Source organism: Lagopus muta, chromosome 1, assembly GCF_023343835.1.
Source record: "Lagopus muta isolate bLagMut1 chromosome 1, bLagMut1 primary, whole genome shotgun sequence".
Lineage (NCBI taxonomy): Eukaryota > Metazoa > Chordata > Aves > Galliformes > Phasianidae > Lagopus > Lagopus muta.
This window is the reverse complement of record NC_064433.1, coordinates 44,139,395-44,163,223: the sequence shown is the minus strand read 5'-3', so window position 1 is coordinate 44,163,223 and position 23,829 is coordinate 44,139,395. Positions and strand designations below refer to the sequence as shown.

Sequence of the window (23,829 nt, the reverse complement as noted above, 5' to 3'; positions counted from 1 at the left end):
GCTGCCACCGCTGTGCAGTGCGACTTAACAGTACTCATCATCTCTTAAAATAAGGAAACCTGAACTTCTCTCATCAGTCACTTGTAATTGTTTGTGTTTTTTTCTCATTTCTAGGGGGAGGAAAGCTGTGGTGCACAAGCTCAGAGCTTTGCCTGCCTCTATCTGCCTTTTTTAGCCCAAGACTTTTACTGTAACACTGCACAATTTGGATGCTACAGCGCAGTATAATTGGCCGGTCTATTAAGTGTTGCTAAGCCATGTTACAGCACTAGCATAGCTCATAATTACGTCTGCTGTAATGGAGTTCATTGCCATGTATCAGCACATTTCCTGTCAAAGCCTGCAGGAACAGCATGGGGCATATATCTGATGGCAGTGGAAACAGCTTGAACACTCCCCCTAGGATGAAGGGTGGCTGTAGTCTTACATTCCATGCAGTAAAGGCAGGTTCATCTTAAAGAACATGATACAGTGAACTGAACCCTAGTAGTACTTTCAGTTGTTTGGTAATTTGCTGTGTTCAAAGATGAGTTTTGCTCAGGGCAGACCCAGAATCTTCAGAATTCAGATGAATGGCAGCTAAAAAGACCTTGGTAGGAAGCCTTTGTAGCTGTAGCAGAGGCTAGGCTACAGTGAGAGGGATGAGGTGCTATCTGTGCTTCTTAATACCATCCACTAGAATGAACCATAACAGATACTTAGGGAAAGTTAATGGGAACCAGTGCTGACACTGAAAGCAGGGCAGTTGAGCATGGGCGATCAGGTAGAGAGCAGCTGATCATGTACCAGTGTCAGTGGCCTCTGCTCCTCCTCAACTAGCTGCAAAGAGCAGAAGAATACCTAGTGTCTTGTTTGAGACAGGGCTCAGCTCTGCCCCTCTCCATGCCACAGGCAGGGACATGGCAGCTGTTGCTGCACTTCCAAGTTGTGTTGTTTCAAAGCATGAAAAAAAGATGAACCCCCCATTATGAGCATTTTAAAGGAGATGGAAGACTCTTGCACAGAGAGTGCGGATGCAGCATTTGAGATTGAATGACCACATCATCCACAGGACTAATTTAGATTTTATTTTGGTATTTCTCAAATATAAAAAGTCAAAATTCTTACATCAATCTTTAAAGAAAATCCATGCAAGCAGGTCAAAATGTTTACAACTTATTTTGCACCCCCCACCCCCCCCCTCAGTTTTCACTTCACAAACCATGGTGGTAAGTAAACCAAGAGTTTGCCTTCTCTTGTTTTGTTTTTTTACAGCACATTGTTAGCAGACTACTGACAGGTCAACGCAGGGTGCAGTAAGCACCAAAATAAGATATTCCACTTCAGCAGCCTCTGTGCAGTCCTTCACTATTTTTTCTGTGTGCTCTTAAACTTTAAGGCAATTTCTCTTTGCTACCACTGTAATGACAGAACTTAATGCAGGAAGCAGTGGCATGAACTCAGCTTTCTGACAGTAGCAGCTGACACACTTCTCTCTCCTCAGGAGAACCAAATCTGGGTATGTCTTACAGAATTCATGGCATGAGGGCAGTCCCACGTCCATTCCCTATACAGCAGATTTGGACCATCTAAATAGAGATGTGCAGAAAATAAAAGGCTTTACATTTTAATGGATAGGTACTAGAAAAACACCTGTAGCTTTCCAACTGATTTTTAAACAGACCCTTTCTGTTAAGCTTAGGGTCACATTTCATTACAGCTGAAGCCAGACCACTGCTCCTTTACTAAAATGGTTTTCTTTCAGCACAACTGAAGTGCTTTCAATTTACCTGCAGTCAGGTTTGTCCAATTCACAGAACATTCATCTCTGAGAGGAAGTCAAACTAAGCATCACAGCGTTTCCTTCTGAAGGCTGCACAGAGACTGCAGAGGTTTATACAATGAATGCTGCTTCAAAACCCATCTGGCATTGCTGAACAGCTCAAATGTGTGTGACCAAAAAAAAAATAACCAAAATATTTATAGGCAATCAACTCTGAGTTTGTTAGTAACAGCAATACTGTACATTTTTACATTATTATCAAATACATAATTCGAGAGTTACAAAATAAGATCATGCATTACCACTAAATCTCATACAAGCTTGGATTGGTTTCATTCCAAGAACTGGAAACTGAGACAGAAGCAGTCTTAGGAATAAGGACTTGAACTCTGGATTCTTGTTTTAGCTCTCACATCTTCTATAGAATCTTGTTACAAGAAAGCCTGTACAAGTTTGCTCAATTTAAAGTATTCAAATGACTACTGAACAAAAAAAGTGAGCAAAAGGTAAGTGCCCAAAAAGCTGAATCTGTCACTCTTTTGAAGGTAACTGCAGAGCCAGAGGTACTTTCACACAACAGGGGGGTGCAGCTTTAACACACACTGAACGTACTAGAAAATGCTCAATTCCACCCTTTGCTATTTAGCTTAGCGTGCCTTGCTTTTGAAACCACCAAGTTCAGCCCTTCACCTTGTAACTGAAGGCAAGGGTCAGCTGTCTGCAGTACCTTCTATGCTAAGACACCTAACAGTTGTGTTCTTTCCCATTCTGGAAGTGATCTGGAATAGGACATACAGGGATGGACAGCCCGACCCAACATTTCACAAGTCTTCAGCTTTGTAGCTCACACCTCTTGTCAGTAGTATTTATGCCTCTTCAAAGAGAGCAGCATTAAGAGATCAGAACGTCCGTCTCCCTAGTTCCACTGCATTTACATATGGCACAAGGTTGGTTTTCTAAGGAGTAACTTGTGGCAACGTTTTTTTTTCCTAAAAAAGTGTAACAGCACAAAAAAGTTTAATTTATAGCAGCATTTTACACAATTTGTGTTAAAAAAGTAGAAGTTAACCATTTGTGTATTGAGTAACAAAAGGTTTAAATTACATTTATTTTCCATTTTACACTCACTATTTACTATTTGGACTATTTACAAAGGTTCAAATGCTGTGTAGAGAATGAGCTATACCCAGAATAAACTTCACACGTGAGGTAATGCTTTACCTCAGCCTCTGCTCTGACTGGCAAAGAGGACAGTTGGGTTTAGATCCTAGAAGAAATTCAGAATTAAGGTGTTCATATGACCTGGATTGTGTTCCTGTGAAAGAAAGCCACGTACACACATACACAGAAAGAGTAATCCTATGGTTGAAACATATTAAGACCTACAGTGGGTTTAGGTTTCATCTTGGCTGAAGAAGAGGAGAAAACAACAAAGCAGAGGGGAGTTTTGAGCGGTACCTCATTTATTCCAGGTGAGTTTCACCACGAGGCCAGCTGTTTATTACAAGATGCTAGAGCAACTGATGTTAAAACAGTAAAACTCAAGTATTAAAGAGCTAACTTTAATACAGGGCTTTCAGCATGCCTTCTGAATAAGACAAAGGAATATTATTCCTCCACCAGCATATCAACCTACCTGTCTCCAAGGCCCAAGAAGTACCACAACCAACTCCCACTGGGCACAACACTTGAGCGCATGCTTGCTAATGAACACTGCTTTACCTTAAAGTCCCATTTTCCTCCAAGCATTTTTAAATAACAGACTGCATGAACACGATATAAGATGCTTGTCACTGGAGGTTAGCAGGCTTTGGATCCTGCCATTATCATTGCACTATGAACAAAATGTGCACCAAAATGCTGAAAGGAAAAAAAAAAAAAGGATGAGGGAGGGAACTACAACAACCTTCACATACATTTTCTGATGGTTGACCAAGTAACAAGTATAGCAAATGGGTTTGGTAATTGCAAAACAGAAGTTACTGTCCCTGCTCTAGTCCTACATTAGGTGAAGGTTGCATAGGACAAGACAACCTTTTGGATGCCTGAGGCAAACAGTGCTTAGTGTTGGTATCCTTAGCTCTCAACAGCTCAACACGGGTCAGTGTGCTTCACTGTCACATATCTGCCTTCACCTCCCCAAACAGTGCAGTCTTCAGTTCTTAGCACTTCACCTGCAGATACCCAATAAGAGTTTAGTGTAAGACAAGCTGCTCACGCTTTTCTCTAAGCAAGTACTCTTGCAGAACTACTGACAAGTCTTAAATAAGCCGAACACCACTTAGATGCATACTTTATTTTAGCAGATATGGAAATTTATATACTCAAGTTTCCTCTCTTAAAAAATGGCCTACTAAGGCATCTTAAAAAAATCCATATATGGCTTTGGTTTGCTGAAATACTATTTTACATTGTTAAAAAGGAAAAATCATTCAAATAAACTCGACACGATGACACTTTCACATATTTCACTTAGAACTGACAGTTATACGGGTGCCTGTGTGTAATCAAAGATGTCTCCCCTTGCGGTGGCGTGAATAAAAAGGTAATCCAAACGTTTATCTCACAGTAGAGGGCAACCCAGAAGTCTGTGCAGAAGTGACATACAGGGAGTTATTATCTGGGAGAGGGGGAACCACAGAGTTTCCATTCGTAGGGGAACAGCTCAGTTTCAGTTTTTCCAAGTACTCTGCGTGAACAGGCTTGTGGCACTGAAGGACCTTGATTGCGTCTTCTACTTTAAACCATTCTCTTTTCCTTCCTGAAGGAGTACAGTACACAAAGAAAAAGTTAGATGTTTAACAGCACCGTAGGTTGCTATCTGATCAATCACATCCCAGTGACTTCGGGAAGTTCAAGTCATCAGACAGCACACTAAGAAGACATGAAGAGAATGGATGAGCACGAGAGATTCACTTAAGCCTGCTGAAGCAGTTCATAATAAAGCAGATAGTGGGCAGGAGCTCACGGGACTGTTCATGTAGGCCTTACAGGAAGGGGTTGGTATTTAAGTGACTCAATACTGCCCTCTTACACTGTCAACCCTGGCAGTGCTCTGAAGAGCAGTGGATGGTTCCGGGGCCGAGCAGGAATGGAGCAGCACTGCCTTCATGATCCCTGCACACTTTGACCTTGAGTAGCAGCAAAACCACCCCCATATCGATCCTCTGAAGTAACAGACAATCAGTGTTGCTCTACAGGGAAGCTGGCACGCAATATATCTGCTCTACCTAAACAAACTGAGCACAGTTTTCAAGATACAGCTGTGTGCCACTCAGTGACATAGAGATGTTGTGAGTATATGGATGTTAACATCACTTAAAGCACCATCACCTGAAAAAGGGCAAAGCATCAAAGAATCGTTTCAGAAAGTGAAATTATTTGCTAACTACAACATTTTAAGTGGAGCATATGAGGAGAGAACGCATTTACCTATATTTACAGAATCCTCCCAGTCTTCCAGTATTTCTGTGACAGTAAGAACATAAACGTACGTCCTATGCTTCCGATCCTGGTTCTGCTTGAATGTTAGAAGCAGAGGTTTTAATTCACAGCAAAAAAAAAAAGTTGTCCACATCACAGACATTCCACAACTGTAACATTCAAAGTTACTTACCCTAGGAAATACTTGCCAGCAAAACTGGCTCTTATTTTCACTGATAACAGTACATACTCACGTATGGGAACCTGGCATTTGTTCTACTGGACTTAAAAAGATAGGCAGGTTTGAAGACTGTCAGTGCATGCAGTTTCACTTCCACTTTCTAGAAAGGCTCTAAGCCTCTCCTTACTCAAGCCTGCACACATCATGTGGCAGTTAAAGAACAACATCAGCCTCCCGTGTCTTCCAGCAGCAATTAAAGCTGCACTGCTATATTACAGACAAGTACAACAACTCTGACTCTGTCATGTGGAAGTTGCTTTCTGCAGGTTATCAACTCAAAAACAAACAAACAAACCAACAAACCCAACACCAACAAAAAACAAATAGTGGAACCAAGCCCAAACAAAAGCTGTCTTTGCAAATTGAAAGAAATAGCTCACCTCAAATATCCCGAGCAGTCTGCCTAGCTTTCCCTTTACGCCAGCCTACAAAACAGGCAGGTAAAGAAGCGTTAACATGTGCTTTATAGGTTAAAAAGTCAAAATACTGTAACAATCAGGATAAATGATTTACTCTTTCTTATTGGGATTATTTAAGCAATTATGTAACATAGGTTTTAATTACAGTGCTGCATCTACAACCAATGATGAAAAAATAAGCATGAAAGTAAACAGGCTAAGAGAAAAATTCAAGTATACGGGTCAATCTAGAGACAGAATCATTAGAACTCCATTACTATTTCTTATAGAAACTGAAGACTCCAAGTCCTCATACTTCAGCAATGAACTGAAGTACAGGTAACCACGTGGCTCTTAGAGCACAATCGATTTTCACTCATTTTCACAGGAAATGGTTTGGGGCATGTAACCTTTAACCTTACAACCAAATTTATATTCCCCAAACTCCACAGCATTACTAACTTCTACTTTCAGTGTTGTCCCAAGACCTCAAATAAGCCCTTTGGACAGTGAATGCACCTGTCAAACAGTTTTCTTTTGTGTAGTGAAGGCAGTCATTATATCCCTGTGATGCTCCAGCCTTGGTTTCCACAGAAGTAATACACAATGCTTCCTCCAAGCCGTTATTTATGATCATCCACTCACACCAAATAAATCCGAGCGCGTTCCTCTGAGACATGAACATGCACAGCCTACTGGTAGATAAAGCCATATGTAGATGTTGCCTCCTTGTGTAACTGATATTTAACACTGGGCTTCTTAGTGCTAAGATGACATTTTCTAGCCTTCGGTCTTGGTTTCCAGCTTTAACCAAAGTTACCAATGCCTTTATGTAAAAGGGCCATATGGATCTTATTTACATTCTGGTGTGCAGCTCTGACAGGCAACTGGGCAGGCTTCAGCACTAAGCCTAATCAGCATCTCACAAGTGAATGCTCTGTGTCTTTCTTTTTAAAGGAAGCAGATGGCTAATGTTATTTATTAGGCAGTTTTGATTAAAGTCTGCTCTCTGCCTCTGCATCTCAGTCTTCTGCACATCTAGAGCAAGAACTACACCTGAAGTTAGTGCACAGTTGTATACAACCTTAGAGCTTTCTTCACGTGTTGTTCAATTTCTCCCCATTTCTTAGTACCCCAGATTCAGTCTGAATTTGCCATCTATTTCACTACAGCCATGTGGAATCTGCTTGATTTTAACAGCTTCTCTGTTCTGCCTCCACTCAAATCAGTGGTTTAAACAGATACTCGAGTAATTCGGAATGAAACAATGAAAGCTTTTGTGCAACCAGACGTCACCAGATGTGATTTCTCTCCCCAGTTCCAAATCACTCTCTAGGCAAAGAGACGTGCTTCCAAAATGGGGCATCATTTCTGCAGACAGGAGCATCTTTCAAAACTTTTACTTCTAAAGTATAGGCAGTGGCTGAAGTCTTGTGGCTTTTCCTCTAAAAGTAAGATACTCTCACCTCAGCTGAAAACAGCAGCCATTATTTAAGAAGTGCCATTAAGTGAAAACTACTTGAAAACTCAAGTGCTTTCCTTAACCAAAACATTTTCTCCAGGTTCTTAACATGGTACCTTCAAAATCTGTCAGAACTGAGACCTAGAGGAACTAGAAACGGTCCAGCTTTTTCCTGCAATGTCCAATAAAGTTCTCACATTGCAAATTTTGAGCTCATAACCCAATGCAATAATAAGTTTTAGGGCGTAAACAATGTTGTCTTTCTTCTTTGGCCATTATGAGCCCAGAGCAGTTAAAACACAGCTGTTTAATAATCCAACAAAATCCAACAGCTGAGTGAGACGCTCAACTTTAAGAGAAAACCTTAAGGTGTATTTCTTTTAGCTGACAAGCTGTTGTCAGTCTATGAGCACTACGCAGTAACTTCTCACATCTGAACTTTAGATATGCTGTAATTAAGTGGAGCCACAGGGAAGAATACAAACTACTTCATCCCATAACCCTCCTGGCCTGGAGGACTCACTGTTGGCAGATCCCAATCTTGCACTGCATCAGAGGTGCAATCAGGCTTGCCTTGTATTTCCTGTAGATGGAGCAAGAGTCCTGCTGGAACTTTCAAACTAACATAGAAAGCTGCTTAAAATCCACATCATTTAAGAGTCATTTCAACTGTGGGATCTGTTGGATGGTACTTGGATGGCCACAGTGCAAGGCTATTCCTGCTCTTTCTTGCACACTTTTAGAACTTAAAAGGGTTTCATTGTACCACTGTACAATCTCATTTAAGAGGGTTTTTTATTTTTTATTTTTAAATAAATCAACAAAGTATTAGCTACTAGCTGGAGCAGATCCTTTTGTTTCTTGTGAGAGAGATAACATTACTGGCACTTCTATGGTCACTGCACATTATCCAGAATCAGCCTCCTCTTCTCAGAGAGCTGTATTTCCACAGGTCAGGGGGGAAACTGGATGTATTTTGGCTGACACCTCAATACACTAACCAGAAACAGAGCAAGAGTCTTTCTTTTTCGTGTGTGACAGAAGAAAAGGCAGTGGGAGGGTACTCCTTCCTTTTGAGAGGCCAGCCGACCATCTCATCCCCTTCAGTGTCAGATTTCCCTTTGAACACTGCATGTGCAAGCCCTTCCCATTTCCAGCCATCATGCCACCCGATTAAAGACTAAGCTCCAACTTGAGTAACAAAGCAGCTCTGCATTTAAGCAAGGTGTAGTACCCTTATGGGACTGCTTGGCACTGTAACTTCATTGTGATATTCTATTTCAGGTTTGTAAAAGTTTGTATCTAAAGAATTGACAAGTGACTAACTACTGTAACCCACAAAATGACAGTTCCATTTATACCATGTAACCACAATACTGGATCAGAAAGAAAGAATAATTCATACTAAAATTTATTTACTGGAGGAAAAAAAAAAAAGCAACATCAGCATGAACAGAACTCAAAGACAAAAAACAAACCCAACAGGAACGACTCAGTCTGACTATGGAAGAACTGCAGGGCACGTAGCTTTGACTGCATTTGTCCTTTGGGTTTTAAAAACAAAGAGTTTTTAAATACCCCACTTTTTGTGGGAAACCAAGGGATATAGAGAGCCAGTGGGGCGAACATGCTGTGAGCTGTGAACACACTGCTCCTACCACTAAGAATGATCCTTACAACACCTGCTATCAGTGTCTCTTTCAATAAATTAATGGATGCTGACGGTTAGTTTGTGCATGACCCAATACCAAAGGAACACGGTTCAAAGGAGTGCCACAGTGTGCCTGCTTTGAAGTTTATTCATTCACAAAACTCTTAACAGTTCACTTCACTGCACTGTAACCAGCTTGCCAGGTGACATTGACCTCAGTGTAAAAATAGAAAGGACATGCATCTCTAAAATGGTTAATGTGAATTTCCATGGCTCAAGTGAAAACCCTGAAAAACCACAGTGTTCATTAAGAACAGTGCTTTACCTTGCAGTCTTACAGCAGCACACAAGATTCAGCCTGTAGCTTAATTGTATTTTGGTTTGGGTCATGAACTTTTAGTGTTCATTATCAAATGGCCATCCAGCACGTGAAGGGAGCCTACAAAAAGAACTGGGAAGGACTCATTATGAGGGCATGTAGTCTTTAAACTGGAAGAGAGTAGACTTAGGCCAGATATTAGGAAGAAATTCTTTACTGTGTCAGGTGGTGAGACACTGGAACAGGTTGCCCACAGATGCTGTGGATGCCCCTTTCCTGAAGCATTCAAGGCCAGGCTGGATGGGGCTTTGAGCAACCTGATCTGATAGGAGGTGTTCCTGCCTATAGCAAGGGGTTGGAACTAGAGATCTTAATGGTCCTTCCAACCCAAACCATTCAATGATTTTACAAAATGCTGAAAATTCTCAAGCTGTTCAACAAGCATCTCCAAATAATTTTTGCTCACTGAAGCCACTGGCTTATGAAAAACCTTGATGTACTTAAAAGCACAGCAAAGAGCCAAGTATGGCTAGCAGGTCATGCCTTACTCTGGAATAACATTAAAAAAAGTGTAGCCACTGTCATAAGAATGAATAAAAGCTCATTTGCCTGTGAGCAAGATGCCCACAGCAGCACCTCTCAGGAGCTTTAGCTTCAGAAAGTTACTTTTGTGGTGTATAAACACAGACGATGCTGTCCTTTTTTCAGTCACTTATAACACACAGCTTTTCTATCATGAAGGGTCCTGCTGAGCATTTTGACTGCAGGAGTATTTCAGATGAGGATAAGTCAAATTTTATCAGGAACAATTTTTCTTTTTAAATTCACATCTGGATCTGTACATTGCAGATGGGCTCAGCATTCTACACACAGTATCCTGTTTTTTTTCCCCCTGTGGATTTGCCTAGCAGATTGGAACTTCATTTTTATATGGCTCTCTATCCATTCCACTTTTTCTACTAGGACAAGAATACACAGTGAAGAACCCACAGAACAATCATTTAAGAGTGACACAATTCCTGACCAGGACCACCACCATGGAATCATAAGATTGGAAAAGATCTCTGTGATCACCCAGCCCAACCATCAGCCCATCCCCACCATGCCCACTGACCACGTCCCCTCAGTGCATCCACACAGTTCTGGAACACCTCCAGGGACGGTGACTCCACCACCTCCCTGGGCAGCCTGTGCCAGTGCCCAACCACAACTTCTGAGAAGAAATTCTTCCTAATATCCAACCTGAACCTCCTCTGGTGCAACTTGAGGCCATACCCTCTTGTCCTGTCAGTTATCTGGGAAAAGAGGACAACCCCCACCACAACTTCCTTTCAAGTTGTTGTACCGAGTGATGTATAGGAAAGTCTTTCTTTACTCTGACAAAGAAGGGGCAAGGACAAAACTCTGCTATGGAGGGATCACTTCATAGAACAGAGACAGCATTTTCTTTCTCTCTCTTTTTTTTTTTTTTTTTTTTTTTTTTTTTTTTAAACTATTTGCTCCATTTTTTTTTTCCCCCTGCTGATCTGAAAGCAATTCCAGAAGGACACAAAATCAGGAGTAGTCAGATTTTTACTCTCTGTATGAAGCAGCCACAAAGTTTTCCATGTCTGGGCACTGTGTGCAGCCTGACTGGGCCTCAGCCATATTTCCCCCCTACTCCTTTGCTATCCCAGCCTCACTCTCCTAAACTTTGCACCTCTTTTGAGGCAGCACTGCAGAAATTTGTGAGCAAGGCCACGACCTGAAGTACTCCTCAAAAATATTCTCAGAGCAGAAGCATGCACAGCAGAAAACTAAGTATCAGCCTCTGTGTCACAACTCACCACCACACTACTTTGCTATGGCATTAACCTGACATCTCTATGCCTAGCACTGTCTGCACACAGAAGCCTAAATGCTGGTACTTCTGGTCATGCCCCCAGACAACTTCTATGAGATAGTAAGATACCACAATTTTCCCTAGAGGCTTTTCTACTGCCTCTCCTGCAGAGGAGCCTGGATCTTTGCCCCCTTCAAGTGGGGCTTGACTGCTTTGAAGCAGCCTCCTTCACTTTTATAAATACAGGAGTGCTTGTCTGAATTCATCTTGGGCAGCTCAAAACCGGCCTCTACAACAAAACTGAATACAGCAAGAAAATCTGGAATAATCTTCAATCAACAAGGCTTATTTATGTTTAAATCCTGCTGCATGAGGGTTGCTAAGAGAACTGAATATCAAATTAGTCTGTTCCCCACATAAGATGGGAAAAGAGTCAACAAATTAGAGCAAATAGAATTCATTCTGACACCAAAAGGCAAGGAAATTTCAGGCAAACTACATCTCCATCAAGTTCCCATGCCTCCACAACAAAGCTAAGAGTCTTAAGGGTACGCAAGCTAAAGCACCAGGTAGCACAGCTACTCAGAAAAAGAGAAAAGCACTGAAAAAACGCGTTATGCACGTTGACAATTAGCAACAACATTAATGTGCTCTGTCATACTGGGATTACAAAGCTGTTCAACATTGGATATTCTGTACTACATTCCCTTTCTAGCACATACCAGCTCTCTGTAAAATCTTGTACTTCCTGTACAATGCAACAGGTTGCCCAGAGAAACTGCACAAACCCCTCTCCTCAGAGATATTCAAGAGCCATCTGGACATGATCCTGGACAACAGGCTCTAGGTGGCTCTGCTTGAGCAAGGATTGGAGGTGACCTCCGGAGATCCTTTTCCTTTCCTACCTCAGCCATTTTGCAATGAAGTAGTTGGAATTTTTGTTACCTCTTCATACACTTCTCTGACAGCTGCTCCTCCAGGTTCCTCTTCTGGTTCCATTCCTCCACCTGGAACAATCCACTGATCTGGGTATCGGCTACTGCTTACTAACAGCACCTACAAATAATGCAAATGACTGTTAAATATAGCTTTTAACTCAGGAATCTTGGTACCATCTACTTTTTCCATAGCACACTTATTCACTTGGGCATATGGATTATAGACTTCAAAAATGAAACATAAGTAGTAACCAGGAGTTGTAAGAAGCACTTAAAACCACAATAAAAAACATTAACATCAGCTTTTTTGATACAAAGTCAAGACACAGTTGTTTCATAGACACACTTTCTTCAGATGCTTGGATACAGTATGGAAGGTACATAATACAATGTGCATAAGAATGAAGACATACAGCATAACATCTAAATACCAACCCCTAAGATCACTAAACAAGGGGTAAAAATTAAGAGATCATCATCACACATAAGTTAATTTGTATGAAATGAGATATTTTGGCTAAAGAATTGGCCTTCTCAAAATATCTACAATTTTTAGCCTTAAACAAGCTTATTTTCATTAACCGAAGTGTGATATTAGCACGGTAAGCTTTCAATATTGCATAACTAAATTAAAGAGCACTTCATTGGCTCTTGTTCAATTTCTAACACTTCTCTAAGAGGAAAAACTGGAACATACTGAATTTTAAATGACTCCTAAGTTTGTTAGCAGATTCTAAGTGACATTAAGATGTATATTTGTGTGCTGCCTGGTTGCACCATTGATACATACCAATTTACTAACCACTGCTCAGAGTTGACAGCATGTTCAGGTACCTGCACAAAATACTAAGGGTGAGGATGCTTTGCTTCTAGATTAATCTACAGCAGAGAAATACAAAAGTGATATCTTGATTCAAGACTACACAAAAATGAATAGCACTGCTTCTAAGGCATGCTCCATCATCATCACTGTGCCTAGACGAACACTGCATGTTCCAGGCAACACTTACACTGACACTACACTGAAGTTATAGGACAAGTGTTCAAGGATCAATACTTGGGACCAGACCAATACTTGGGTCTTGAAAACCTGTGACAAGATTTGCAACAAGAACCTTAGTTGAAATGTTTACCTGTTGCCTGCTGGCAAATGACTCAAAGGACAGCTCTGCCCCCACTAACTGCCTCTGCATTCACGTCCTGTTCAATTCATTAAGAGGAACAACAATTCTGTCACAAGTGCAACAGTAATATGTATGACAGCTATACTGTGTCCCTTCAGCACTCAAGAAATACAGTGCAGGTTCACCTACAAAAACTGGACAGTGTAATTATGACCATCTTTGCAAACATAACATAGGTACACATTGAAGCATACCTAGGTAAGCCCTGTGACAAATATCTGCTGACTGTAATATTAATTGCAAGAGCTGTTCAGCTCTTCAGGATTCTCTACTGTACCAGTTCCTTTCATTTCTTTCTATGCTAAATCAGGAACACAACAGAGACCATCATTTAGTACAAAAGTCATTCTTAATACCTGATTTATGTGCTTGGATTTTCAGTCAACTCAAATATTTTACTTGTTTACCTTATCTAGTAACAGTCAGCAAAAGGAACATTGATCTCGATCTTTATCAGGTCTTTGTTGACTAGTATCCTTTGATACTAACAGGTACACAGCTCTGTTGCCTGTAGCTGTAAGCAGGTTCTTAAACACATAGGTGGAATGCTTATATCACTACAAAGAGGATGGTGACATTGCTTAAAGCCCAACTGTAAATGTTGAGTTTGTATACATCTATGGGATGCATACAAGCACTACATGTTATTTTCTGCTCATCAAACTCGCGCTCACTGCAGTCATGTGAAAGCTAGCAACTGTGATGAACAAAAGGATGATTATCTCATATTAAATCATTCCCAGCTTAATAGAATGGTTTTAATCAGCACTCGTTTAGTTTAAGCTAGACATAAAATTCTTAATTACTATTAAGGGATAAATCGGGTTGCTTATACTGGCAGCACGGCATAAAGCCAGGAATGTTTTATGCCTTTATATGTAGTTGTTGACTACTGCTAACCCAATCAATAGTTTGTTGGGCTGGGTTTGTATACCTATTCACTTTAAATTACCCTTTAAAAAGCAGAAGCAAATGCATCTAGCATGTAATAACGTTAAATACACCACTCTACTTGACAGGCTTCAGAGCTGTACATATACTCAGAAGTGCAACTGCCTAAGAGTACATTTTGGCAAATTCCCAACTCCCTACTAACCTTTCCACCATTGCTTCTGTGCTTCCTGTTATCCCACTGCTTTTATGATCTTAATCTAAGGGACCACACTGAATTACATCCCTGAGACTTTCAAACACACAACTTCTCCTTCCCACCAGAAACACCCACCCTGGGGGATGCTAGCAACAACATACTCTGTGGTAGTGAGTTTCTACACATTGAGAGTTGCTTACTACCAATTTTAAGATTGAATGGTAAGGCTAAAAAGCACTCCACACCTCCTGCACTTACTAGCCTAGTTGGTTTTTGATTCCACATAGGGTTTAATTTTCAGGTATTTCAACCTGTAACTGGTCAAAGACAGACTCCGCAGTAGTGGAAGGACTACACAGATCACTTAACGAATGCACCAGAAAGCTCTGGCTGCTTCAAAATGCACTCACTTGGCAGAAAAGGTGCAAGACTGGCAGCAAAGAACCATCAATTAATTTTCCTTCAACGTAAGAGGTGCAAAACAGGGGAACAGATCCAGGTCACCTGAACATCCTGCCTCTTGAGTAGGATAATCTTCAGGCAGACAGCAATACTCTGCTGAAAGTAAGGACTGCACAATCTAACACAACACCAAATGTGTGAACTGTGAACACCAAATTTCACCTTGTATGTACTACTAAGAAGTTCCTCTGCAGAGAAATCTGCGTCCTGTACCTCTGAATACAAAGGAAGGCTCCTGTATCTCAAAGGATCGAGATTACTTTTTATCATATTACTTGCCAGCGATCACAGCCTCTCTCATGTCTCTCAAAGCTTTATTAGACAATTGTTTCTTTTCTTTAAAAGAGCAATGGCATCTGATCTGCTTGCCTGGTTATACCATTAGGGTTACCTTATACCAAAGACTAAGGTAAAACTATTGTTTTTTATCTGCCAAGTCAGGCAGCAGAGCTGCAAAATTCAACGAAGAGAAGAAAAATGAAGGATTCTTCCACTAGGTCTTACTAACTTAAGTTTTTACCTTGTTTTCAAGTCCAGGAATAGCAATGACCTTTGCGCATAGCAAGGAAGAGAAACTGCTTGCCAGCCTACTTGTAATAAGCAGCTATCAGTATGCTTAACCAAGAGATGGTTAACCAAAAAACCAAAGGTAACTACAGAGCATGTGGCATCATGGGACTTGCCCACTATAAATGTTAAACTTCCAGATAAACAATTGAAAGTTTCCAGAAGATGACAAAGTTTTGGCCTGCTTAATGTCCTCGAGTCTGAAGAAACATGTGGAAGTTAGGAGCCATATATATTCCATAAGATTAAAACAGCCAACTGCCCAGAGTAATACAGATGACAACCCCAAGCTATTTCTCCTTACATTTTTACTGAGTACCACGGCTTTGTGTCTTCTTTGACTGTGGAGCATTATAACTTACAGAAGTAATTGGATTAAAAATAGCTAACAGTAAAAACAATGAACCAAGGGTAAGGCTGAAGGTTTCTAGACATAACAAGCAAGCTATCACAGCTGGATTCCTTGACTTCAAAGCACAATTTCCGATGACTTGAAGTGATGGAAGAGGAAGTGGCAGAAGATAGTATAAACAGACCAGAAGATGCACATTTTTTGGATTTATTTGTTGCAAGAAAGAAAAAACAAGAAACATACTTGCAGATGAAAGGGTTCCAGAGAAGTTGCCATGTCTCTGTAGGCTCTTTCCTTCCAGTCTAACCACGTCCGTTCTTCTCTTCCTCACTGCACACCCCATTTTCTCCCATTACTCACACCAAACCTGTATGTCCAACTTGTATTTCAATTGCCTGACAGAAACAGCTATGCTAGCCCCTTATTCATTCTATATGCAATAGAACTGACAGTTTAAAAGGAACAACTTTCAGGAGGGAAAAAACGAGTCAATCCCTTGACTCCAAACACACACTGAGCATGTGCAGCACCAGCCCAAAGCACACAGCTTGGGCACACAGCCACAACCCATGGATAGCATGGATAAGGTAAGGATAAGGCAGACACGTAGAAAAGGAACACAGATCATGAAGCTGAGTACACATGAAAAACTGCAGAGGTTTTAAATTGATCAAGTAGAGGGAAAAACTGGAAGGACAAGAGGTACCTCTCAGGTACATAACAATTTCAAAATGCTCTTAGAGGAAAGAGAGTAGGTTATGTTCTCAGAACTGCTGGAAATATATTTCTGAAGGAAAAGTTTCCAATTCTATTGTAAGAAAACATCAGGACTCACTTTGTTAGAAATTAACATAATCTAACCTAGCATACGCATCATGGAAAAGTCCAGGCTATGGGGCCATTCTGCCAGCTACAATTACTTGGAAGAGTCAAAGGTGACTGAAGCCAAATACAGCCATAAGGGTCAGCCAAACCCTATCATCTATTTAAATGTGGCCATCACCAGATGCTCGGGGTAGAAACAAACAGGAAATATTTGACTATTTTCCCCCAGAAACCTGACCTCCACTTGTTTTTTCACTCAAGAGCTTCCTCAGAAATATGAGGGAACGAATTGGAGTGCTCCAACACAAGAATGTTACTGAGAAGCAAGGAAAAGCATCTCTTACATATGCTATCGAACATTAAAATAGACACTTGTATCATACTTACAGGATTCTCCCTGCACGTAGAAAGTACACATTTCAAGTTAGAGAGCACATTTCAACCTGGTATTATAGTTGGAGACTTCCTTCATCTGATACTTTTTAATTATTTGAAGAATCCTTGCCTCGTTTCAGTAGCTCTGAAATAGTTTCTCAGTTCTTCTGAGGCTATGGTATCCTTATGGTAGGCTGCCATGGTATCCTTACCCCAGAACATCTCACTCTGGACTCCAGAAAGTTGAAAAAATGCAGCAGACCTTTGCAACCTGCTACAGCAATGCCATGCAGATAGCATTTAGTAAGTGATATACTTTTGCCTTCCTGACAACATTCTCCATAGACTGCCTGCTTGTAATTCTCATCTTTACTGCAATCATTCCCCAAATTATTATATAGTAGTGGAAAAAACACTTGTCAGACTTTGTTCTTCCCCCTTTCCCTGGGGCACTGAGTTCAGGAAGCTGACGGCTATGCAACCATACAAAGGTCAACACAAACTGGGACAGGAACATACGTCTCCAGCTACCCCATTTCAGATCAACTGAAATTCAAATACCTCTAATGAATTACTTTCCATAAAACTAAAAAGCAGTGTGCTCAATTATGTCTGGTATAAAAAGATTTAGCTGAAATGAATAAAGTGGCAGAGAAGCAAAGAAATGGCATAATAACTAGCAGTGTATTTACCTAAGGGATGGGGAACTTGAGCATAGCATCTTGAAAGCAACCTAGAAAAATGTGTTTTGCCCATACAACGTTGAAGTCTGAAATGGCACTCCTAACGTTATGCATGGATCACTGATCAAAGCACTGACGCAATATTAAGGTATCAGTCAGTGCAACTTCCCTGGCATTCAAAAGATGAACAATGAATAAATAATATACGCATACATTTTACAATATTTCAAAGTGATTTCTGTAAGTGATGTTTGAGATCTTACAATTTTAAGGTATATGGCAATAGGGAGATCAGCCTTTATCAGGAAAGGTTTTGCCTTAACTCACAATTCAAATTCCATTATTCCACAAATTATCCCTTACATGAAATTCACATATTTAAGCAACTTCTTGTTATACTGAATCAGAAGTCCTTTCCTCCAACTATTTCAAGTACTTTGTTCTGTTCTTAGCCTAAAGTGCTCATATCAGGCACGGCAGCCCCGTGCCACTGCAGCACTTTAGCAGTTACACATTTCCTCACGTCAACAAGCACTGGTGTCACCTGTAACTCTGCATCTCCTCCTGAGCTTTACTATGTTTCTGCAAAGCACATCTGACAGGACTTAGGTACCATAAAAGGGGTATATCTTGCACCCAGCTGAGTAACAAGGAAATACTCCTGGCCACAGAAAGCCCTGCAAACAATCCAGGAAACCACCCCAAAACACCTATGGAAGTTAATTTCACTTCTCAGGCTCAGTCAGCTCCCAAACCCTTTTACAGACAGCCTTCCCCTCTTCTACTGTCAATGCAAACCAAGGAAGACAACATGTCACCCAGAAGTGGTAGAATAGCCAGACTTCATCTTGCTGCCCACTGCTTTGTAACTTGAAACTCTGGCCTAATCTGGAGCAGCTGAACTCAGCTTTCCTGGTTACTCAGCAACATAATCCATCTGACCAAGGGATCAGCTTCCAAGCAGTTTTCAAGAAGCAGGAGCTCCAAGCCTTTGAGAACCCACTCAGCTGTAGGTTAAGACATGACAAGGTTACTTCTCAACATGTACCAGTTAGCTTTCAGCCTCTGTCATATTTAAGATACTTTGAACTGCCCCTCCCATACAAATACAAAACCATACATCTTTGAGACAAAATTGATTTCAAAATATTTAATTCACAGGAGCAGTTCCAGTGAAGTGCTTTAGCACTAGATCAGGTTGTAGCGTTCCATGAAGTCAGTGCATGGCCAAGGCCAACATCTTTTTTTCAAGCTGGAATAAATGGAGAATATCACTCCTCATTACAATAAACTTTGAAAGCATTCTACAATTAGACAAAAAATACATATCATCATTTGTGTCAAACTCAAATCTATAAAAAAATACTGAAAATATTGCTGAAAATCCCATCTAGAGATGTATGTGTATATAATATCTTTATGGACACACACATAGATATGCGTTAAGTTTCTGAAGATGTCTGCCACTCTATTATTTTGTAGAGAATGGCACCATTGAAATTTGCACACCACAGAACTAACCCAGTTTAGCCAGCAGTGTAAATCCTCAAAGTAAACCTTGGATGCTGCAAGTAAGCTAAGAAGATAGTTTCTTGAGTGTCTAAACAACTGTTATTAATTCAGAAATTCAACTTTTAAACATGGCAACACAAACTAGGCTTTGTTCCACTTGTGTCTGGCAGGTACAGCTTTGTTTCCTTCTTCCCTCAACCCATCCACTCGTTAAGCACATTCATTCTGGTGTGGGCAATACTCATACCATGGGTACTGAAAACCGTACTCAAGGTTTTCTCTTAAGAAACAGCTCGTGGCTGACTGGCTTCAACATCTAAAGAGGCACGTGGGAAGACAGGAGCTTTCTCCCATGGCTGGCAGCTCAACTCCCAAAGCTTTGCACAGCTTTCAGGCTTCCAGTGTTGGCAAGTGCAAGTTGCAGTTCAACAGGATGGATGGATCCCAATGTTAAGGCAAAGGGGATGTACACTATGGTTTCAGAAAACTGAAGAGCACTGCGCTATAGTTTTAAACACTTGAAGAGCACTATTTAAGTGACAAGACAGCTCTCACGAGGACAAAGGCAAATTCAATGCCAGTTTCTTAAATCTTGATGTTCTACAGCCAAAGAAATAAAAGTCTATGAATTGGACCAATAAGGTTATACAATATCAGAACCCAAGTGTTTTCAAATGAAGTTGCAAGGCAATAATTAATAAGTACACCCCCTGACACAGTACAAAAGTAAGTAAATCTACATTTCCTGTATGTGACAATACTGTCTTAGAAGTGCAAGGAAACCATTCCCATCTATTTTCATCTCTTATACAATAATGACCAGCAAAACAAGAAAATTGAGAATGGGCCTTTTGTCTTCAATTTTTGCTAACAATACATATGAAGCTACTTTTTAGATCTGACACTAATAACTGCCAGCTGATCACTGAATTAGAGATTTCAGCATTATATTTAATTATGTAAATCACTGCTTGCAGATGCCAAAAATAATTAGAACACACTCAAGTTTTACATTCAAAGTATTTAAAAATAAATGCTCGTTTATTTGTATAACATGCAGTTGACAGAATAAAAATTAACTCATTCTGGTTCTTTAAGTGATTAGGAAAATACATTTACTACTTGCCATCCTGGTCTCATTCTCCACTCTAAGAGATGAGCATTTCCTCACCTATCCTCTGGCCCAACCCTAAGCCAGCAGCAGCACTTTGTGCAAAGCCAGCATTCAACAAAGAGGCAATTCCAACTGGGGAAGTCACCAGCCCTTGTGGCACTGCAAGAGACTCTCCTGCTGCTCATCCTGAAGGCACCATCCATATCTGAGCCACACACAAGAGACTTGCATTTCTTCACAGACAAACTGCCAGCCCATCCCAGCCCGCTGAATACCAATCAGCCTTAAGCATACACCTACCAGCATCTTGCTGCGCAAAGATGCCATGCACAGCCCCCACATTTCTCACCTTCCAAGTCTTGTTTCATTTTTCATGGGATTTCTCCTGCTTCATTTCCAGCATTTTTTTTAAAATTCAAATTGCAGACAGTGCCTTCAATTACTGTTTCATTTTGATTACAAATGGCAGAAGGACTCAGCGCCTAATATGATATCCAGCTATCCTGCTCAGCCCAAATGATGGCACTGAAGTAACCAAAACAGGCTTCACTTTAAAGACAGCAGTCTAAGAGACGGTCTTTTAAAACACTTCAAGATCTCCAAAGCAACTGACAACATTTCTTGGCTATTTAGGTTTCCAGGGTGTTTTTTTTTTTTTTTTTTTTTTTTAAACAAGCAATATCACAGCATGATGTTTACAAAAATCTAAGATAAGCTGGCTATGCCAGCAAACTGACACACACACAGGGTCCTTTGAAAGATGATGCAAGAATGGAGGATTTTTGCAGTGGTGCAGCTATTTGGACACGCATCAGCTACCCTGCAAGCACATACTTCATTCTGCAATGCCAGCTCTACAGACAAAGAAGCAGCATTTGATAGGTTACAGCCCCATTTCCACCCCCTAACACCAAATACAAGTGGCTTTTCTCAAACCTGGCAGCAAGGACTGTTGGTAGCTCTAACAGACAGCAGGAGCTCAGTGACTGCTCCCAGCTGTTTGCAAGGTCCACCAGACTCACCCTCACCTCACAGCTACCCTAGAGCTCACCTATGTTTTGAATGAAGAAAGAGGAAAGTAATGCATTTCCCCTTCAATTTATTTGTATGTTTATCATTCTCTGTTACCAGACTTTTTTCAACTATTATGTTCCTTTGTTACCCATAACACTCAGCTGTAATGTGGGCTTCAGTAAGACTACAAAGACAGCACAACAAGGTCAGAATAGATAAGGAACACATCAAAAAGCCATGAGCAGACTTCGCAGCAAGACTGATGACATATATTGTTTTATGTAGTAGATGCCTTCATTGAGGACAACCACGAAAAATCTATTACTGAAAATTTTAAGCCTGCTACTTTAAGCCTCCATGAATCAGCAAAGTGCCCCTGTTGATAATCTGAAGTTACACAATTAAAATCGCAATTGGTTAAGAAGAATCTGTTGTGAATCCAGTATGCAGGAATAACTTTTGCTCCAGCAGAAATATAACAAGTAGAAACAACCTGAGTATTTTATATCACTTCTAATCAAGTACACAAAAGTTCTGCAGTCATGATAAAGACAGGATCTATCATATTTTTTTTCTGTGGTATGGAGACAGGTATTAGCAGCCATCTGCACAATGCAGTGGGATTCCATTCAAAACAACCCTGTTGCCTACATTCAAGAAATAGTGGTATCAAACTAAAGTAGATGAAAAAAATGGAATAATGGAAAAAAAGGTGTTAGAAGAGGTGGTTCTAAGACTTCAAAGTCCATCAAAACATTGTTAGGGAACAGCTGCTGTCTACTGAAGAACCAAATCATAGTACTAGAAAGGAGAAATAAAAGTAGGTGAAGAACAGACATAACTGGACATGAAGCAGCCACATACAGAGTCAAGGCAAAAATGAAGGATAATTCTTCGGTTTGTATGAGGAGACAGCAGCAGATCCCAGGTACCACTGCCTTTGTGGCTCCTCTGGAGCAGAAGCTCCCCTACCTGGAGTGGCTTGGAGACTCAGGTCAGGTGAAAACTGATAGCACCATTTCCAGAGAATGGAAAAGGAAGCACAGAAGATGTAGCATTTCAAGCAGATCTACACTGAAGTGTATTTAGAGAACAGTATTCAGGAACATCACAAGCACATCTCACTCATCCAGCTGAGGCACACGGCTGGTGATACAAACAGCAGCCACAATACACTGAGGCACAGGCTCCACAGCGAGGTGGTAGAACTGGCACTTGGGAAACATCTGACCCAGGTCAGCACATGACCTCTGCTTTTCAGGAAGCAACACATCACAAGACAACGCTGTTACCACACGTTTGATGTACGCCCTGAACCCACCTTACCCCATCCTGCAACACATCTGCTTGGCAGCGCCAAGCCCAGCCTGCAACAGCTGTACAGGTGCTCCACCCGCAGCACCTCTGTGCTCAGCACTGCCATTCTTCCGCAGCACAGCAGGAGTTGGCAAGATCTCTGCCGAGCACTCTTTCTCTATTAGAGCACCCAGCAAAGCCCGCTCAGCTCGCTCCTGAGGCTGTACCGACAGCACACACGGGATAACACGAAGCACAACGCCACTCAGGTTGATTCCCGGAGGCACCGCTCAGCGCTGGGAGATGCGGCCTCTCCCCGCCGGGCGCTGAGGGCCCCTCAACACACGTGCCTCACTGACAGGAGGCACGGGGCGAGCGCTCCTCCCAGCCCACGGGGAAAAGAGAACAAACGCAAGCCGTAACCGGCGTATTTCATGGCATTAAAAAAGAAAAGAACGAAAGCCAGGACAGGGTGTGCTTCCAGACAGTACGGAGACGCATTGTGCAACGCATCCATCAGTGAAGTTCGCAGATAACGGCCGGTGCCGTTGACCTTGGCTGGGATATAGGGCAGGGCTGTTACCACCTCCCGATTCTGCCGCAACACCGCACCGCGCTGCCTCCGACGACCGAAAAATAATGATTAAAACCCGCAGAAGCCGACCGCGAGGCGGGACAGCGTTAAGCTCACCTCCCCCCCCCCTCCCCCCCGGGGAGGGCCGCGCCCCCCGCCCCGCGGAACCCCACGGTCGGGCGCCATGCCCGCAGCCCGCGGTCCCGTCCCGCATCGGGCCGCCATTACGCGGGGCGCCGCCCGGGGCCCGGCGCGCACAAAGGAGGCGCCGCCGCCCCGCGCACGTGGGCCCGCGCCCCACAGCCCCAAGATGGTGGGCGAGAGCCGCGCCCGCCCCGCGCCGACACCGCCGCCGCCGGGCGCGGGGACGGCCGTTCGTGGCGGTGCCCCCTGCGCCGAGACAAAGAGCCGCGGAGCCCCGCCCGGCTTACACTGCCCCGCTCTGCCCGGGTCTCGGCTCCCGCCCCCCTGCCCCACGTGCCGGGCTCACCTCGTCCTCCCGCTCGCTGCGGAAGCAGAGGCACGCCGCCCGCTTCTTGTAGCCCTCCCGGTCGTACGTCCGCGTCTGGTTCGGCTTAAATTTCATCATAGAGGCGGTGACCCGCCGGCAGCCCCCGGCCGCCACGGCTCCTCTCCGACCGCCCCGGGACGCCGCTCTCCGCCGCCGAGGGCCCCGCTAGGCGCCGGGGCGGGAGAAAGGCCGGCCCTCGGCCGCCCGTCACAGCCGCGCCGCACCGCTGCGACCGCCCCAGCGGCCGCGCCGCG

The 23,829-nt window shown here is 42.4% G+C and overlaps 1 protein-coding gene across 3 annotated transcripts; it reads right to left on the bottom strand.

The window, feature by feature from the left end:
• Positions 1–1,046: 1,046 nt before the first annotated feature.
• NUDT4 (nudix hydrolase 4) lies at positions 1,047–23,829 on the bottom strand. 3 transcript variants are annotated; one of them, XM_048933469.1, is made up of 5 exons: positions 23,555–23,829; positions 12,024–12,134; positions 5,807–5,851; positions 5,195–5,282; positions 1,047–4,523 (listed from the first exon to the last, which is right to left on the bottom strand). In XM_048933469.1, the coding sequence occupies exons 1-5, from the start codon at positions 23,651–23,653 to the stop codon at positions 4,321–4,323; spliced, it is 546 nt and encodes a 181-aa protein (XP_048789426.1). In that variant the 5' UTR covers positions 23,654–23,829; the 3' UTR covers positions 1,047–4,320. The 3 variants fall into 3 exon arrangements, with proteins under 3 accessions (XP_048789426.1, XP_048789427.1, XP_048789428.1); XM_048933470.1 differs by having other exon boundaries at positions 5,195–5,279; positions 23,555–23,825; XM_048933471.1 differs by lacking the exon at positions 23,555–23,829 and adding an exon at positions 12,807–20,826.

Excerpts from the sequence above, each read along its gene's own strand:
- NUDT4 (XM_048933469.1), bottom strand. The coding sequence starts at position 23,653 with ATGATGAAATTTAAGCCGAACCAGACGCGGACGTACGACCGGGAGGGC. Across the intron at positions 5,852-12,023 it reads TCAGAGAAGTGTATGAAGAG|GCTGGCGTAAAGGGAAAGCT; the intron begins GTAACAAAAATT and ends CCTGTTTTGTAG. Across the intron at positions 4,524-5,194 it reads GGAGGATTCTGTAAATATAG|GAAGGAAAAGAGAATGGTTT; the intron begins GTAAATGCGTTC and ends GTACTCCTTCAG.